The sequence below is a fragment of the Takifugu flavidus genome, unplaced genomic scaffold, assembly GCF_003711565.1.
Source record: "Takifugu flavidus isolate HTHZ2018 unplaced genomic scaffold, ASM371156v2 ctg541, whole genome shotgun sequence".
NCBI lineage: Eukaryota > Metazoa > Chordata > Actinopteri > Tetraodontiformes > Tetraodontidae > Takifugu > Takifugu flavidus.
The window spans coordinates 3,132-23,076 of record NW_026622155.1 but is presented as its reverse complement, the minus strand read 5'-3'; the positions used below and the strand labels follow the sequence as shown (position 1 = coordinate 23,076).

The 19,945-nt window shown below is 46.2% G+C and overlaps 1 protein-coding gene and 1 long non-coding RNA gene across 2 annotated transcripts; both read right to left on the bottom strand.

Moving 5' to 3' along the window:
- Positions 1–2,454: 2,454 nt before the first annotated feature.
- Positions 2,455–18,121, bottom strand: LOC130520820 (uncharacterized). The gene is made up of 7 exons (XM_057024541.1): positions 18,001–18,121; positions 7,521–7,850; positions 6,840–6,872; positions 6,201–6,476; positions 4,543–4,811; positions 3,679–3,766; positions 2,455–2,555 (listed from the first exon to the last, which is right to left on the bottom strand). The coding sequence occupies exons 2-7, from the start codon at positions 7,831–7,833 to the stop codon at positions 2,455–2,457; spliced, it is 1,080 nt and encodes a 359-aa protein (XP_056880521.1). The 5' UTR covers positions 7,834–7,850; positions 18,001–18,121.
- A 592-nt stretch (positions 18,122–18,713) lies between these two features.
- Positions 18,714–19,129, bottom strand: LOC130520819 (uncharacterized). The gene is made up of 3 exons (XR_008949067.1): positions 19,016–19,129; positions 18,830–18,904; positions 18,714–18,749 (listed from the first exon to the last, which is right to left on the bottom strand). It is a non-coding gene; the product is annotated as an uncharacterized LOC130520819 (long non-coding RNA).
- Between the last annotated feature and the right edge of the window lie 816 nt (positions 19,130–19,945).

Sequence of the window (19,945 nt, the reverse complement as noted above, 5' to 3'; positions counted from 1 at the left end):
AACATCTGGTACTGCATGTTCCACAAGGTCATTCAATGGCCTTAAATCTTGGACCATTCTCCACTTTCCTGTGTGTGCCTTTTCTCCAGGAAACATGGGTGTGTTGCATACTGCGTCTGGGGCTTCAATCAATATTCCTGATTTCAACATGTCTTAAATCGCTGGCTGAATTCCTTTCTCTGTTTCTTTTCTTAACGGGTACTGATGCACTATTGGTACTCTGTCAGATTTCAGTTTAACTCGGTAGGGGGCTAGTCCTTTGACTAGTAGTCCCACATCTGTGGGTGAGGTGGACCACAGCCCAGAAGGAACTTCTTGTAATTCAGGGCTGAGTTCCTCACTCACCATCACTTCCTGTCAGTCTGAGCTGTCAAGGTGTGTATTTGGCTCCACCTTAGTTCTCCAGTACAGCTCGAGTCTGAGCACACCTGTTTCTGGATCTTGCTTCCATTCTGTGTCTGGCATGTTTACATATTTTCCTCTTTTTGCTGCCCGTGTGAACCCTGACAAACTTTGCCATTTGCCCTGTGGGTTTTTTGAGAGGAGTTTGGATTGTGAGGTCTTTTGTCTCCTCCCCTACAGTCTCGGGCAAAATGTCCCCTTTTTCCGCAACTCCAGCAGGTGTCATCATTTCCTGATCTGCCTCCTTCACCGCCTGGAGGTCCACGACTACTTCCTCTTCCCCTTCTGAATCCTCCTTTTGTCTGTGAGGTTGGAGTTTAGCATATGTGACTACTATGTCTTCTGTGTCTAAGGAAAATATGTTATCTTTCCCTTTCTTTATCAGATTATGTGCATGTAGAGCATAGTCAAGAGCTTGTGTAATGATGCCGGTGCTCTGATGGATCCAATGTTTGTCTGCATATTTTTTGATTGGGGAAGTGAGACCACCTACAAAGGCCCGCTTCAGCTGTTGCTGGTAGGGTCCGGCTTCATCATCATTGCAAGGGATTCCTGAATTCTGTCTAAAAATGGATTTCAGGCGGTCAAGGTGCTCTGATGGGCTTTCATCATCTTTCTGACGCGTCTGGGAAATTTTGCCATAGTCTGTTCGTCGGGCAAAATTCTCTGATTCTCTCGTACAGTGGTCGTAAGGCTTGTTCCAGGGGTTGGGTGTCAGCTCCCAAAACCTCATTGTGGGCGTTGGCTCCAGTGAAGTTTCCTGCTGTACGGTGCCACTTGTTGCTGAATAGATTCATAAAACATTGAAGCATTTCATGGCCATTCAGATGAAAACTTAATCTGGTCCCTTCTAGGGCTCTTATGAACTCCTCAGGTCCCTCCTCTATGGGAGGAATGTCTGGCAGAGCTTTCCGTCCCTCTTCTTTCGTCCATGGTCTGCACACTAACATAGTACGAGGAGTCTGCGCATTAGCTCCTGCATTTGGGTGTGCTACTTCTACCATGGGCAAACATCTGCGAACGGGTGAATAGTTTTTTTATGTTGCTCCAAGGCAATGAAGGGATAAACATTATCTTGTTTTGCTTTTCTCGCACTTCTTGTCTCTTTTCAAATTAGACAGAGATGGAGGGGGTAGGAGCGGTTGAAGAGTGGAGGCCGGCTGTGGTTTGGGTTTAGCTCCTTTCTTTGCTGCATTTCCTTCTGTTATTTGTGGGGGATCTTGTGCATGGGGAGGTGCGATAAGCTCCATTTGCTCCGGAAGTGGTGCATTCTCTTCCTCCTCTGCCGCTGCCTCTGGGGGCTGTGGCTCCGGAGCAGGGGGCGCTTTTAGCAGCGGTCTCATCTTCTGGGCGTATCAGGGCTGCTGCTGCTGTTTTCTCCTTTCTGTTCTGAGCCTTTTCTTTCCTCTCCTTGTCTTTGAGGGTACTTTGTTCCAACCATTTCTCAGACAATTTATACTCTGCCTTGCGCTTGTCATGCTTCTCCTTCTTCTTGTCTATACTTAACTCGAGTTTCAGATGTGCCTGTAACTCCAGTATGTCTGCAGTGCAGAGTTTTCCTGAAAAATTAAACTTTCTTCTCCACCTTTCTTGACTTATTGTTCCTGACCCCGTCACACAACCCTCCATAAACAGTGGCATTTTAACTTCTCACTACTGGGTCTCTCAGAAAACTTCTCTGGTACACAAATCGGAGGAAGGAAACCGACACGCCCTTCTACTGTGCGCTACTCACACAGCGGTGCCAGTTTTCAGGGGCGGAACCCGTCCTTTATTCTGATCACCAGTACTTCGTTTTTCGAGCAAAAGAATAAAACACAGGACTAGCAGAGTTCTCCCATCAACTCTTTCAATGGCTTAGTCCTCCATTCACACACACAAACACAATTTCCTATTTTCTTAACTTAATTACGGCTAAGTTGTAACCTACTTAATTAATGGCTAAGTCTAACCAGGTCTCACCCTCTGAGGCAACAATTTGTTGCGAGGAGATGCGTCCGTCGGTCACCATCCAGCGCTGGGAACAGTTCTAACCGCCGGCCTGGAACGAATTCACGTCCTCAGGTCTTTCTCTAATCCTTCCTTCCACGAGTCTTCGGTGTCGTTGCTGGTGTTGGATGATGTCTTCAGGATCGCACCCTCGGGTTTGTGATCTCAAAAGAGATGGGGACGAAATTTTATGTTGGGGAGAAAGAAAGGGATCAGTTTCCTCCGCGCTGTTGCCTTCAGAGGAACGAGACGGAAGCTTCAGTTTACTTGCTGCGAGGGCAACCACACGTCTGCAGTGTAGCTACAGCGTGTGAGCCTTGAACAGAGTTTATTTTATACTAGCACACAAACATGTAAGGGTACAGTAAACGTATGCGTAAGCATCACATGATAAAGCATAAGCGTCACATGATAAAACAAAGCATGATATATACAAAAGGAACATAAGAAAATGGGGGATGGAGTGTCACAGGATGGTCAGGTTGTCCCCTGCTATCCTGAGGTGATAGAACATCAGCTAAAGCAGGTCAGGGTTCTGCACAGGAGTGATAATAAGCGCTCACAGCATTGCTATATGAACAGTTTGGACAAAACGAACAATTCTGAACACCGACAGCAGGGGGCAGTAAAACTGAGCCAATCACGAACGGACCCACGTTTCCCTCAAATTACGATTAATAACAAATCATTCAAGTTTTAACCATGAAAATAAAATAGCAACAGACAAACAATAAGTAACAGTGCCCTGAGTCCCAGCTGAAGCCGTTTAAAGTACAAATTAGCCGTTTATTCCTGCGTCAGATCCGTAAATAAAAGCTTCCCGTTTCCTGTCACATGACCAAAATCTCCAGACTCGTGTTTGAAGTAGTCAGACATGAGGTGAAGTTGGACTCATTTTCAAAAGGAGCTCTGGCCCAGGTGGGTGCAGCCCATCAGTGGCTGAGAGCTGGGAATATGAAATGGGAATGTTTTCAGGAATGATTACAGCAACATCAGCTCCGGCTGCTGCGGAGCGTTCAAATACATCCGTAACCAACAGAACCTGTGGTGGACAATCGGACCCGTCAATCAGACCCAGGTGCCTGGTTCTCCAGACAACCCAACCGCTCCTCTGGATCAGGTGGGCAGGGCAGTGGTGGACTTGTTAGAAGCTGCTGCCCGTTCACCTAAAGACAGGAGAGAATAATTCAAGCAGCTTCCAGCTTCAACCATCAAACATCACGTAGGTGCTCTGATCATTACAAATATTTCACCATTAAACATTAACACTATTTCATTAATAATTACCTTTAACGGCCTTCAACTTGAAGTAAACAACGACGGCTGCGATGGCAAACAGCACAACTAGACCAATGAACACGCCCCGTGGACGACCCTGAAAGAGAGGGAGGAGTTAAAGAGGACGAGTCGTCTCCGTTTCTTTCTCTCTGTTTTCATCTTCTCTTCATTTCCTCTGAAAATGTGAATTTTAACCATTTCAGAGTTTAAAACCAGGCTGAGTTTCCTGATTAATTCCTGGTTTAATCAGTTGCAGAAACTCACCTGACGGGAGGAGTTAAAGGCACCTTTAAAGCTCCTGTGAGCACCTGAGCTGCTGCATCAGGAGACCTTCATCACCATGGAGACACCAGGTCAGCGCCACCATAAACACCACTGTTGTTTCTTCATCATCATCATCATCATCATCATCAGTCATTAAAACAACCTGTCAGCAACAGCATCATGACGGCCTGTTGCCATAGCAACAGTCTATCAGCATCACTCACTGGACGACACTTTAATCTGTTTGACGTCTTTTCATCTTTTGTTTGTTGCTCAAAATTAAGTTTTAGTTTGAATGTGTTCATTAATCTTTAATAATCCCTGATAAATATTATAATTCTGTTTTCTGAGGAGTTTCCCCACATAAAAGTAAATATTTTGTGTGTGTGTGTGTGTGTGGACCAGAATAAAATGAACGCGGAGTGTTTCCCCCTCTGACCCGTTAATATAAAACATTTATACGTTTAATCACTTTTACCAAAATCCCATCTGACCTGTCCTGTAATTAAATTAAATTAAATTCCCCCTCATGTTCTCTGCAGCGCCCCTGCTGGCCACCACAGCAGAGACCTGAACAATGTTGGATTTGCTGAATAAGAATAAACTCACCAAAGTCCTGGCTTCATTTTCTCGACAGGCTTCTTTTGGTGTGACCACACAGCTGTAGTCGCGCTCCCTGCTGCTCACGTTGGCTCTGACAGTGACGTAGAAGCGTCCGTCTCTCTCTTCAGACTTTGTCTCCAGAGCAGGAAGGACACGTCCAGAGCTGTCCTGAACCTGGACGGCAGGTCTGGGATGAGCTCCTTTAACCTCACACTCCCACAGCTCCCGGTCTGGTCCTCCTTCAACGATCCTGATCAGCGGTTCTGAACAGGCACCTGTGAAGACCAACGTCAGATCAAATTGTGTCTCAGAGGAACAAGAACCATTAAACTCTGCTGAACTATTAAATATGACATTACAGCATAAACAAACTAGCAGCACATCAGCACTGACCCTGGATCAGTAATTAAACACTAATTGTGACGCACAACTTTGGAGACGAGTGATCAAATCGTGAAAGATGAAACCGTTGTTCGCCGCCTGCTGAGGGATCGGCCCCTCACAGAGGAATCAGCCCCACATCGCCTTTTACGCTGCATTTCCACTTCACTGTTCAGGAATTAAAGGTGAATGGAAAAGCACTTTGGGAGGTATTTCCCTGAGGATCCTGCCAGATGTGACTGGATACGAGCCGCTCTCAAGCAGCTGCACCTGCAGAGCTCAGAGCCAGAGGAAGAACGGAACCTTGACTCCACGTCCACTTCACTGGCTGGAGTGGACGTGGAGGAAGACTCCCCACGACTGGGCCAAGGAGCCATGGACAGACTGCTGCCTTCTGCCACATCCCATTGATGTGAAACAGGGTTTTCTGCAGTTGCTGCAATTAAGACCAAATATAGATCCAAGTTGAATATTGGACATGAACTGAGCGGCGATTTCCACAGCAACCAAAGCCCAGACCAGCCACTGATTTGATAGGTGGCTCTCGTAGCACCATTTCAGCTGCACTGTCCCTAAATTAAAATGTTACAATCTGAAGTTAAATTTACTTGTCTGAATGCTGGATGAAGACTAGAATTCAATTTCAGAAACAAATATGAATTTTAACTGAGATGCCAAATTCCGGTTCAAACTGTGTTTGTTATTCTGGATTCATTCCAGTGTTCCGGATCAAATCTGGTCTGAAAAGGTGAATTCAGTTTCAATTCCTCAGTGCTGTTCAACACGGTGGAGTCGGGAACGCAGTGAGGAAGAGGAGTCCCAGTTTGCTCTTCATCAGGACGGACGGAGGCGCTCTGCTATGATGGCAGCTCTGTGTAGAATTAGAGTTTTAAATTGAGCTGAAAGTTTGTCAGTATTGCTATTTTTCAGCATAACAAACAATAAAAACTGTAAAATTGAAATGTGAAGTGATATGTACATATTTAAGAAAGAAAACATCTTTATGTATTATTTAATTTATTCAAAACAAAGGAGGTGCGATTGGTTTGGGGTGGGGGGCTCACAATGTTCTTATATCATCAAAGAAAACAAGTTTGGGAACCACTGGTTTAAAGTATTAAAATAATTACACAGGAGTAAAAGCTGCAACCGACATGAAGATAATAATTCTGTTTTAATTGCTGTTATTATAAAATGATGAAGGAAGAGAAACAATTACAATTTTATCTGTTATAATCATGAATATTAATTATTAGTAGCCGTAGTGTAAATCCATAACTCACCAATGTAAACGAAGGTAGTTGAGTTAATCTGGTGACAAAACTCCTCCTGTGTGACCACACAGCTGTAGTTGCCGCTCCTGCTCACGTCGGCTCTGACAGTGACGTAGAAGCGTCCGTCTCTCTCTTCAGACTCTGTCTCCAGAGCAGGAAGGACACGTCCAGAGCTGTCCTGCCACTGGACGGCAGGTCTGGGATGAGCTCCTTCTACCTCACACTGCCACAGCTCCCTGCTGATTGTTTCATCAACGATCCGGATCAGCGGTTCTGGACAGGCACCTGTGAGCATCCACAGTCACAAATGGGTCATTAAAGAAAATCAAAATGGAAAATGATCTTTGAGGGGAAATTAAGGGCTTTTAATTGTTTAAATGTAGGAGAAAACTCCAAAGTAATAATTTAAAATCCTGTTCAACATTAATTCACACCTGAATAAAAGTAAAAACCTTAAACTCTTGCATTGATTAAAATAGAAAACATTAAAATGAATTTGCAATTAAAATGGTTGAAATGGTCAAAATATCACATTTAATTCCCCTTTTATCACATTAACAAACGCATCAAACAATCTCATCTGTTTGTCTGTGTAAAAACAGGAAAACTTCATTTAATCCGACCTTTTTCCAGGATTCCTGCACTCACCTTCTCCCGGTGGTCGAACTTTTAAGATGCACTCTGAAAGGCAAAAACACAAAGGACAGAATGTTAGAAATTGTGTCTGAAATTAGCAACTTTACACACAGGTGACATTTAGAAAAAAAGAGCATTAATATTGTCATTTAGACACATTTAAAGTTGTAACGAAACAACATTGTGACATCTGTTTCACAGATCAGACTGTTTCATAGAAGCGTTGTGTTGTGATTTAATTCTATATTTCAGCTTCTGCTCATCTCCACATGTTTGTAGCGTGATGTTTGTTCCAATCTCCAGTGTAAATATGTAAATGTTGCTTTGTGTGTGCAGACTGTTGCATTTGTCTTCTGCTCCCGTCGGATTAGATGCAACTTCGGAACATTAAATCCTCTTTGACTCTATTTAATTTCCTTTTGTCGTATTTATATTATCTTCGCTCGCAGGTATTTGAACCTACCTGTCCGGAAGGGGCGTGGCTTAACTACGGTTTAACCACAGGTGAATTATTGCTTCACTAAAGGATCCTAACCAGTCTCGGGCACTGATATAATGTCTGTTCTAGTCCATAAATGTGGCCCATCCTCAGCTCTTTCACGCTTTTACCACCAGCGTTCAGCCGCTGACGTCACGCTGGCGCCAGTGTCACCTGTGGAAACACCTTCCTGTGTGTTGGGTGGAGAAACTCACCCACCACAAGGGAAATCTCAGATCGTGGGACTGGAGAAGAAAATGAAACTGTGCAGGTGTAAATCCCGCTGTCGCGCACTTCGGCCTTTTTGATCTTGATCGACGCGTTTCCCAAATCCAGAGCTTCTGGAAAATGAGCGACTCGTCCAACGAACTGGGGGCTCTGGCCGCTCAGGCCGCTCCCATAGGTGAGGCCCCGGCTGTAGAGGAAGACTTCCACGTCGTCGTCTTTCTTCCAGTCGAACACTTGGTCCCTGACGCTGCCGGAAGCGGAGCAGTTTAACACGACCTCGCTGTCTTCCTTCACCACCATCCTGATGCGCGTCGGCTCTGGAGGATCAAACAGCAACGTCACTCTCACACCTTCACACCTGAGCCGGAGCTGCTGCTGCTCCGGGGTCACTGCGACTATGACGGGCTCTGGGGGGGCTGCAGGGCTGCTGCAGCATCTAAAGTCCTCACCAGCCTCGAGCTCGGGAACAGCTTTGATCCGAACGCTACAAACTCTAATCACTATATTGATCCGTGCGAGGCGGGAGATGCTGAGGCGCGTGAGCAGCCGCCTCCTGCACGCGGAACCTCCAACACCTCCCATCAGATATATAATTGTTGACATGTGATGTCATACGTCACTGCACTGTTCTGTGTAAATGTGGGTTTGTCAATAAAGTTTCCGTTGGTTCCGGTCCAATGGTGACTGAGTGATAGGTGTGATTTCTTCCTCCGTCGAGAATACTAATAACGCAAGTTACTCCTCGCAATGACTGCGCCACAAGCGCCAACAGGTTATGGGCCCAGGCGAAACGTTTACATACACTTGTAAAGAACATAATGTCATGGCTGTCTTGAGTTTCCAGTTATTTCTACAAATCTGATTTTCCTCTGATAGAATGATTGGAACAGATGCTTCTTTGTCACAAAAAACAATCATGAAGTTTGATTCTTTTATGACTTTATTATGGGCAAACTGAAGTGTGACCAAATCAGCTGGGTCAAAAATATACATACAGCAATGCTAATATTTGGTTACATGTCCCTTGGCCATTTCTACTTCAATTAGGCGCTTTTGGTAGCCATCCTCAAGCTTCTGGTTGAATCTTTGACCACTCCTCTTGACAGAATTGGTGCAGTTCAGTTAAATTTGTTGGCTTTCTGACATGGACTTGTTTCTTCAGCATTGTCCACATGTTCTCAATGGGGTTTAAGTCAGGACTTTGGGAAGGCCATTCTAAAACCTCATTCTAGCCTGATTTAGCCATTCCATTACCACTTTTGATGGTGTTTTGGGTCATTGTCCTGTTGGAACACCCAACTGCGCCCAAGACCCAACCTTCGGGCTGATGACTTTAGGTTTTCTTGAATAATTTGAAGGTAATCCTCCTTCTTCATTGTCCCATTGACTCTGTAAATCATGCATAATACTACCACCACGTGCTTGATGGTAGGCATGGTGTTCTTGGGGTTAAAGGCCTCACCTTTTCTCCTCCAAACATATTGCTGGGCATTGTGGCCAAACAGCTCAATTTTTGTTTCATCTGACCACAGAACTTTCCTCCAGAAGGTCTTATCTTTGTCCATGTGATCAGCAGCAAACTTTAGTCGAGCCTTAAGGTGCCTCTTTTGGAGCCAGGGCTTCCTTCTTGCACGGCAGCCATGGCGATGCAAAACACGCTTGACTGTGGACACTGACACCTGTGTTCCAGCAGCTTCTAATTCTTGGCAGATGTGCTTTTTGGTGCTCCTGGGTTGACTCTTCACCCTCCTGACCAGTTTTCTCTCAGCAGCAGGTGACAGCTTGCATTTTCTTCCTGATCGTGGCAGTGACAAAACAGCGCCATGCACTTTATACTTCCAAACAATTGTTTGCACTGTTGCTCTTGGAACCTACAGCTGCTTTGAAATGGCTCCAAGTGACTTTCCTGACTTGTCCAAGTCAATGATTCTCTTTTTCAGATCTGTGCTGAGCTCCTTTGACTTTCCCATTGTAGCGTTTGTGGGTGTTTTTATCCAATGAGCCCTTTTTAAATGGCCTCAGAGAAGTCACCAGCTGTAGTCACTCATGATCACTCACAAGAAGTTAAGAGGCCATGCTATGAAGCTCATGTCATTGACACAACTTTCTAAGTCTCCAAAATTGCTCATTCATGTTGCTGTATGTATATTTTTGACCCAGCAGATTTGGTCACACTTTCAGTTTACCCATAATAAAGTCATAAAAGTGTTGGGATTTCTGGGTTGTGTCTGTCTTTGGCCTGCAGGGTGTGGTGTTGAGCACAATTGGGTGCAGCTGGCACTGCAGGTGGGCACACCTGTAGGCAATTTACATCTTGCTGCCTATTTAAGCAGGTTGTGCCTGCCTGTCAGGGCCGGGGGTGTCTGTTTGTGTTGGGAGTCTGTTCGTTTTGGGTTCCTTGGTGTTGGCTCCTCCTGTCCCTGTGTTCCTGTTGCCTTGGAGGGTCGCTCCTATTCCTGTGCTTCCGGTTTCCCTGGAGGACCGCTCCTGTTCCTGTGTTCCTGTTGCCCTGGAGGGCAGCTCCTGCCCCCGAGCTTCCGGTTTTCCTGGAGGGCCTCTCCTGTTTCCTGTTCCGTGTCTCCTGGAGGACCGCTCCTGCTCCCCTGCTCAGTCTGGGAGGACTGCCTCTGCCCTCAGTTCTCGGGGCACGTTCGTGAGGCGAGCGTGTTGCGCCGGACTCCCGAGCCCTCGCCGGTCCAGGAGGACTGCAGCCGTTTGAGGACTCACCGGTGTTCCGAGTTCCCGGCAGTCCAGGGGGACTGCGTCTGGTTTGGGAACTCGCCGATGGACCTTGGAGGGACAGACGCTGCCTCCTAATCGCCAGCAGTCCGGGAGGACTGCTTTGTCTCCAGTGTCTCGGGCACGTTCGTGAGGTGAGCGTGTTGCGCCGGACTCCCGAGTCCTCGCCGGTCCAGGAGGACTGCAGCCGTTTGAGGACTCACCGGTGTTCCAAGTTCCCGGCAGTCCAGGGGGACTGCGTCTGGTTCGGGGACTCGCCGATGGACCTGGGACGGGTGACGCTGCCTCCCGATCCCCATGCGGTCCAGGAGGACTCTTTGTTAATGTGTGCTCCCCTTCCCTGTAAATAAGCCCTTGACCTCTCCACCTCTGTGTCCTGGCCTGCGTTCGGGTCCGCTACCACCATGTATCGTAACAAAAAGAACCAAACTTCATGAATGTTTTTGTGACAAAGAAGGATCTGTTCCAATCACTATATCAGAGTTGTAGAAATAACTGGAAACTCAAGACAGCCATGACATTATGTTCTTTACACTTTACAAGGAGATGATAATCTAACTTTTTCCGACTTCAAGACAAAGCTAAGAAGTTTTGAGGACACGGAAAAGTTTTGCACGGTTTCTGAGGACATCATCATGAAAGTGGCTGCCCTGTCTCAGATTGGAGACGCAGAGAGAGAAATGCATGTCCAGAGATTACATGTTACACGTGTGGCGAGAAAGGACATAAGGCGCGTGTATGTCCAAATGAGCGCCAAGAAAGGAAGACACAATGGTGTGGATATTGTAAAAGTTTGTACACACAAGGATGCATCGTGTCGACGCAAAAAGAAGGATAACATAAACAAGCAGCAGATGACGTCTGTGAGGAACAATGTACGCATTTAAAGTGAGTGAATGTCAATTTGGCCTGAAGCACACTGGAGCGACTTCGCATGTAATAACAAAAGTTCCTTAAGTTTGATGAGTCATTCCAGCCCCAAAATCACACAGTTGAACTGGCCGATGGCACGAGAACAAACGGCGCGGCGCTGAGGAGAGGCAACGCCGAGGTGACGCTGGTGGATCGTGAGGGGAAGAGGATGAAAGCCACGCTGAAGAAGGCGCGCTACGTTCCGACGTATCCACAGGACATTTTCTCCGTAAAGGCGGCGACGACCAATGGAGCCTCAGTCAACTTTAGAGAAGGCCACAGTGAACTCATCCACAAGAGCGGGACCAGGTTTGACATCAAAGAGTACAACAGACTCTATTATTTGAATACTGTAAATGATGTAACTGATGAGTTGTAACAGTTGTACTGATATTCAGACATGGCACAGAATCCTCGGCCACTGTAATTATGAAGATGTTTGTAAATTACAGGATGTCGTAGAGGGAATGCAGATTAAGGTAAAGTGGATAAATCCAAAACTGAGTTGTGATATCTGCACACAAGGAAATTTGTCCAAACCAGGAACAGAGAGCCAGATACACGAGCAAAATCACCGCTTGAACTAGTCCATGCCGATCTAGCTGGACCTGTTGGTCCAGTTGCTAAAGATGGATTCAGATATACACTAGTATTTACTCACGACTATTCCAGTACAGTATTCGTGTATTTTCTCAAAGCTAAAATGACACTGTAAAGGTGACTGAAAGAGTTTTTGCTGATGTTGCTCCTTATGGAAATGTGGAGTGTGTTAGAACAGACAACGGCACAGAGTTCACAGGAAAAGAGTTCCAAGCTTTGCTTAACAACAGCAAATAAGACACGAGTCCTCCGCACCGTATTCACCACATCAAAACGGCACCGGAGAGAAATTGGCGAACCTTATTTGACATGGCGAGGTGCATGATCATAGAAAGCAACCTACCAAAAGAGTTATGGACGTACGCTGTAGTGACTGCTGCGGTGATACGCAACAGGTGTTTCAATACCAGGACGAAACAAACCCCTTTCTTCATGTTGACAGGAAAGAAACCAAACCTTTCCAAGATGAGGATTTTTGGTTCTACATGCTTTGCATATAGACATGACAAAAAGAAATTAGACTCACGATGTGATAAGGGAATTTTTGTGGGATACGACAAAAATAGTCCATCGTATCTAGTCTATTACCCAGATACAAAGAAAGTAATGAAGCATCGACTTGTCAAGTTTGCTACAAGAAATGTTGCTGAACAAGAAACCCAGACTGATCTGACAATAATTGGCGATGATGTTGACAGAAGAAGAGATGAGTCTACCATGCCAAGTGCAGATTTAATGGAAGAAGAGAAAGAAATGTCTCTGACAGAGACTTCTGATGAACAGCAAATTCAGATAGAGGGAGGAGGTTGCGAGTCTCGATACCCTAAAAGAGAAAGAAAACCACCGTTGTACCTCTCTGATTATGTATCTGAAATAAGTGACCAGATGTTAACAGGATATTGACTATTGTTATAGAACATACGATGTGCCCCAAACCTTCAAAGAAGCTATTAGTTCATCCAACTCAGATGCTTGGGCTAAAGCTATGAAAGAAGAGAGACTCTCTTAATGAAAATGATACAGTCACATTGACTTGTCTACCAGAAGGTAAACATGCAGTGGGGGGTAGGTGGGTCTATGCCATCAAAAATAGTGCTGATGAAACAAAGACCTACAAAGCAAGATATGTTGCTAAAGGTTATAACCAAGTGATGGGAGTAGATTACAAGGAAACTTTCTCTCCAACAGCAAATCTGACTTCGATTCGTGCTTTGATGCAAGTGGCAGCACAACATGATCTTAATGTATCAGATGGACGTCAAGACAGCTTATCTACATGCTCCCATCGATTGTGAACTGTATATTGAACAACCCGAAGGTTTTGAGCAACGCTCAGACATTGGTGAAAAACTCGTGTGTAAACTGAACAAATCACTGTATGGCTTGAAGCAATCCGGTAGGAATTGGAACCTGATGCTAAGTAACCACCTATGGAAAAATGGTTTTGTGCAATATCCAGCCGAGCATTGTGTGTACACTAAGCAAGCAGGAAAAGAGAGAGCAATATTAATAATATGGGTCGATGACCTTATTATTGCTGCAACTAATGATGAATTTACTATCCGATACCAAGAAACACTTGCTGCAAAATTCAAAATGAAAGACCTCGGAAAAATAAGACATTTTTTAGGCGTTGACTTTGAACAGGGTGAAGGAGTTATAAAAATGAGCCAGAGCAAATATATCAGCAAGGTACTGGAAAAATTTGGAATGTCTGACTGTAAATTAAGGCCTACACCATGGAACAAAAGCTCGATCATCACAGTGAAGCTGATCCAGTTGATGCAAGGATGTACCGTGAATTGACGGGAAGCCTTATTTACATAATGACATGTACAAGACCTGACTTATGTTGGATAGTGAGCAGATTATCACAGCATTTATCTGAACCAAATGAAAAACACTGGCTAACTGCCAAACATGTACTGAGATATTTGAAGGGACAATAGATCACAAACTTTGTTATGGAAAATCAAAGACAAACCTAAAAATCAGTGCCTCCAGCGACTCTGCTTGGGGAGCCGATTGAGTGACAGGAGAAGCACCACAGGGTTTGTGTGAGCTTAACTGACAGCGGACCGACTATTTCATGGAAATCTAAGAAACAGGTCACTGTTGCCTTATCAACATGTGAGGCTGATATGTGGCGTTGGCTGCAACCACACAGGAGAGTCTGTATCTGATACAGTTAATGAGTGAAATAGAAAATGAGTGTATGTTGACACCAGTTACCATCTTTGTAGACAACCAAGGAACAATGCTCTTTCCAAAGATCCAGTGAGCCGTCAAAGGAGCAAACATATTGACATTCGTTATCATTTTTGTTCGCTCAGCTCTCAGTGATGGAAAGATAACAATCAAATATTGTCCCACAGAGAATATGGTCGCCGATATCATGACCAAACCGATGACAAAGTTCAAGATGGAGAAATGTGCTCCAAATGGCGCTGTCTCAGGTGGCAGCCAGTAGTAGCAGCTCCCTAAACTTAATTGTTCTTTTTTAAAATTTCGTAGTGTTTTCTATACTTGTTTACATTCTTTTCTATTTGGATTTTCTTTCTTTCTTTCCATTTTCAACTGGAGTATTCAGACACCATGTTCTGGAGGCTCGAATACTTTTTTCTCTGTTTTGCGGTGCTTGGGTTATTCGCGGCCCCCATCAGCTGCGCCGAGAAGCGGATCGGTATTGTCTACACACAAGACCAGCTGATGGCTCTAAGACCACCATCCTTCGTGGTCGGAGAGAAGCCCCAAATCCCTAAGGAGGTGCGGAGGAAACAATGAGGGAGCAAGGCTGGAGTTAAACAGAGGATGAAGAGGCGACGTTTTAAACCCTGCGTCCCCGCGGTCATAACGGGGAATGTCAGGTCCCTGGCAAATAAGAGCTGGAGGCGCTCACACGGACCCAGCGGGAGTACAGAGAGGCCAGTATCATGTGTTTCACGGAGACATGGCTCCATGGACTGATACCGGACTCTAATGTGACGATCGCTGTTTTCACCACTGTGCGAGCGGCCCGAGACACCACCGCGGCTGGTAAGAAGAAAGGAGGGGGACTGGCCGTGTTCGTTAGCAACAGGTGGTGCAACCCGGAGCATATTCACGTCAAGGAGCGCGTGTGCAGTCCCCACGTGGAACTCATTGCTATCGGACTCCGTCCATACTATTTGCCACGGGAGTTTACTAATGTCATCGCCATCACTGTTTATATTCCTCCGACCGGTAAAGCGGACTCGGCCTGTGACGTCATCCACTCTGTCACGGCTGACCTGCAGACTAAACATCCCGGAGCCTTCATCCTCATCACAGGTGACTTCAATCATGCCTCCTTAAGTCCACTCTCCCTACATTCCACCAGTATGTCCAGTGCAGCACGAGAGACAGGAAGACTTTGGATTTACTGTATGCTAATGTCACCAGTGCATACACCTCCACTGCACTCCCTCCGCTAGGCAAGTCTGACCACAATCTCGTGCTGCTCTCCCCATCATACACACCTGTGGTTCAGCAGCAACCAGTCACTGTGAGGACTGTTATGAAATGGTCAGATGGTGCCATGGACTGTCTGCGGGATGCCCTGGAGACCACCAACTGGTCTGCTCTCTGTGAACCACATGGTGAGGACCTGGATGGACTGACAGACTGTTTCTGACTACATCATGTTCTGCACTGAGAACTCCGTCCCCACCAAGAAGGTACGCTGTTACCCAAACAACAAACCATGGGTGACAAGTGACCTGAAGGCCCTTTTGAATAAGAAGAAGAGGGCTAGCTTCACTGCTGGGGACCCGGCTGAGCTCAGGAGAGCACAGAAGGAACTGAAACGCAGTCTGAAGGAGAGCAAGGACGCCTACAGGAAGAAGCTGGAGGAGAGACTGGAGAGGAACCAGACCAGGGATGTTTGGAGTGGGATGAGGACGATCACTGGCTTCCAGAAGAAAGGAATACGCTCAGCTGATGGGAACGTGGACCAAGCTAATGAGTTGAACCAGTTTTTCAACAGGTTTGACTCTAGCTCCCCCTCCCCCAGCTGTCCCAATATTCCTCTGGATAACAATGGGTCCCCTTCACCCCCCAGAGCCCCTAACACCTCTGCCAACTTCTTCCCCCTCCCCCCCGCTGACACCCTACATGGATCCCAGCATGTCACCCATCCCCCCGACAGGACTATCCTTCACGTCTGGCCAGGTGAGGAGAGAGCTGGAGAGGCTCAACCAGAGAAAGGCTGCCGGACCGGACGGCATCAGCCCACGAGTGCTGAAGAACTGCCCCAGGCAGCTGTGTGGAATACTGCAGCACCTGTTCAACCAGAGCCTTCATCTTCAGAGGATCCCAGTGCTTTGGAAGACATCCTGCCTGGTCCCGGTGCCGAAGAAGACCCATCCTGTGGCACCGAGTGACTACAGGCCAATAGCACTGACCTCCCACATTATGAAGGTCATGGAGCGGCTGGTGCTGTCACACCTCAGACCTCTGGTGAGCCCCTTTCAGGACCCTCTGCAGTTTGCCTATCAGCCCAAGGTGGGGGTTGATGACGCAGTGATATACCTGCTGCAGAGGGCTTACTCCTCCTTGGACAGACTAAACACCACAGTGCGGGTCATGTTCTTCGACTTCTCTTCTGCCTTCAACACCATCCAGCCAAGACTGCTGAGGGCTAAGTTGGAGAAGATGCAGATGGATGCTCCCCTTGTTTCTTGGATCGAGGACTACCTGACAGGTCGGCCACAGTTTGTGAGACTGCGGAGCTGTGTGTCCGACCCCCTGATGAGCAACACAGGAGCTCCTCAAGGAACTGTGCTCTCCCCATTCCTGTTCACCACCTACACAGCCGACTTCCAGTACCACTCTGAGACATGTCATCTCCAGAAGTACTCGGATGACACAGTCATAGTCGGGTGTGTGGAGAATGGACAAGAGGATGAATACAGGGACCTTGTGGAGAGTTTTGTCAGGTGGAGCAGGGAGAACCTTCTGCAGCTCAACGTGACCAAGACGAAGGAGATGGTGGTGGACTTCAGAAAAAGCAAGTCCCCCCCCTCCCCAGTCTGCATTAGTGGGAAAGATGTGGAAATAGTCCCATCTTACAGGTTCCTGGGTGTTCAGCTGGACAATAAACTGGAGTGGTCCACAAACACCGATGCTGTTTACAAGAAGGCCATGAGCAGACTCTAGTTCCTCAGGAGCCTCAGGTCCTTCAGTGTTTGCAGCAGGATGCTCCAGATGTTCTACCAGTCTGTCATGGCTAGCACCATCTTCTTTGCTGCAGGATGCTCCAGATGTTCTACCAGTCTGTCATGGCTAGCACCATCTTCTTGCTGCAGTGTGCTGGGGAGCAGGCTAAGCTAAGGATGCTAACAGACTCAACAGGGTCTGTTGTTGGCTGTAGACTTGATAACTTGGACGAGGTGGTGAGGGACAGGATGGTGTTGAAACTGTGGACAATCATGGACAGTCCCCCCCCCCCCCCCCCCATAACACAGCAGACTCCTGCAGCCTCGCTGCTCTGAGGAACGGTACAGGAAGTCATTCCTGCCGTCCACCATCAGACTATATACCGTAACTCATCCAAACCCAGCCAATAACAATAACTGTGTAATGTTCATGTCGTAATTTTATTTCTAATTTATTCTATATTTATGTATATATGGTTATAATGCTTATAATATGTATATATTATATTATGTATATATATATATATATATATATATATATATATGCTGTATATATGCTTATAACATTCTAATCTTATCTGTATTTATTTTTTCTGTCTCTTTACTCTGCATACGCTGCTACTATAATTCAATTTCCCCACGGGGATGAATAAAGTTCATCTTAATCTTAATCTTAAAATGGAGAAATGTGTGAAATATCTGTTCGGTGTGCAAAGCTATAGACACATACATATATATTGGTGAAAAAAAATGTATGTAAGAATAGAAGTTGTTTATAAGCTGCACAGTCTGTATAGTTCGAGATCAAGTGGGGGTGTTGACATGTGATCTCATACGTCACTGCACTGTTCTGTGTAAATGTCGGTTTGTCAATAAAGTTTCCGTTGGTTTCGGTTTGATGGGGACTGAGTGATAGGGTGATTTCTTCCTCCGTCGAGAATACTAATAACGCAAGTTATTCCTCGCAATGACTGCGCCACAAGCGCCAACAATAATCAATCATCAATAATCTATCAAAGCCGCCTCCACGGTGGTTTCTCACCTGCCGACGTCACAGCGAAGCAGAAGAGGAGGCACAACCCACAGCTCGCGCATGATATTGGAAAGTGAGGTCACCGCCACCGAGGGCGGCGCTTTAAGGGGCCTCGTAGGGATGGGCGGATCGATCCCGTGGTATCGATATATCGATACTCACAAGCTACTCATTTGGAATCGATTTTCTTTTATAAATATCGATACTAACTATAAAAAAAAAAATTGGGGGTGTATGCATCACTTTCTGCCGTTTTAGATTAGTTATTTAAATTAATATGTGCCGGGACACCCCTATACCTGGCGGCGTATTGAGCTGGCCCATGTCACGTGACAGGAGACAGCGAATGAGCATCAACGAAAATGTGAATGTGATACTTTTTCTGAACTTTTTCTGTCTTAAATGTATAATATTTTGTGTGACAAAAATTGCCAGTAATTAATGAACGGTATCGGTATCGATGAAATACAAGAAAAAGTATCGGTATCGTATCGAATCCCAAAAGTGTGGTATCGCCCATCCTTAGTGCCTCGTGCCTCCTCTCACACACCTGATTGGTCCGGCGCATTTCCGCTCTCCGCCGCAATAGAAGCGAGTCCGAAGTCTCCGGTTCCCGATATTCAAAGCGAAAGTGATGAAATTCACCATCATCAAAGAAAATGATGCTTCAATCAAACTGTAATCTCGGTTTTATTGTTGCAGATCACCACCACTTCTTCAAACCTCCTCCTCTCTGGTTGCGTCGTTTCTTCACAATTCTGTGATGGGACATTAAAACTCTGTCAGTTCCTCCTGAGCAGACAGAGGAACTCATCATGGGCAGGAACCTTCTCCTCACCTCCACAGTTCTTCAGTACTCCACACCCCGATGGCGTCACACATTTGGACCTGGTTTAGATCAGATTACAGGAAACTGAAAACAGAAAATTCCATTAGGATCATGTCAGCGTTTCTGCGCCGGTCCCATGTGTAATAAAACATCTATAACAGGACAGATCAGCGAAGCCAGGATTGAGCTGCTCACCTGTCCGAATTAGTAATGACTGGTCCCAGTTTAGCCTCAGGGGTCAGATAACAGGTGGATCCTCCTGCGGGGTCGAGTTAGGATGGAATCATCTGCAGGAACAGAAACAATCGGCGCGGGAGAAGAACCTGGTCCAGAACATTTGACCTGCGACACTCATCTACACATCTATACATTTATATATCTACTTCTACTCATCTATAAATCTACTCATCTATACATCTACAATTCAATTCAGTTCAATCTTTATTTATATGGCACTTTTCATACACTGGGTAGCACAAAGTGCCTCACAGAGGATAAAACAGCAAAGAGTAACAATAGAATCAAAAAAGGACACACACACAGATACACACACATACACACACTTAAACACACACACCCACACACACAACAAGCTGAGACATGGCTGGGCACCGAGACCTGAGGCGAAGGAGACGCCACCTTTGGAGGCCCACGAGGCCGAGGGAGGTCACGGTCCGTGGCCACAGGTGGTACCGCCACAAAGACCAGCCCGACCCGGACAGACCGGAGGCTCCACACCAAGGCACAGAGCCCCCTAACCCCCCAGGCCAGAGCTGTCCACGGGACAGCACCCCCAGTGGTAGACTGGAAACATCTCCCAGCCTGGCAGGCCCCCATGAGGAAACCCATGAGGAAACACCATGAGGAAACACCATGAGGAGACACCATGAGGAAACACCATGAGAGACACCATGAGGAGACACCATGAGGAGACACCATGAGGAAACACCATGAGGAAACACTGGAGCTAAAAACTGAAGGACTAAAATAGTAAATGGGATAAAAGGTGTAAAGACTAAAAACTAAGAAACTAAGAACTGAGGGAGTAAAACAGTCAAGTTAACTGAGAAAGCAATTGAGGATAAACTGCACAGGCTACTTGGCACCAGAAGAGGAACGTTGGCT

Excerpts from the sequence above, each read along its gene's own strand:
- LOC130520820 (XM_057024541.1), bottom strand. The coding sequence starts at position 7,833 with ATGGTGGTGAAGGAAGACAGCGAGGTCGTGTTAAACTGCTCCGCTTCC. Across the intron at positions 4,812-6,200 it reads AACTACCTTCGTTTACATTG|GTGCCTGTTCAGAACCGCTG; the intron begins GTGAGTTATGGA and ends TGGTCTTCACAG. Across the intron at positions 2,556-3,678 it reads CAAGTTGAAGGCCGTTAAAG|ATCACAAACCCGAGGGTGCG; the intron begins GTAATTATTAAT and ends ATCTCTTTTGAG.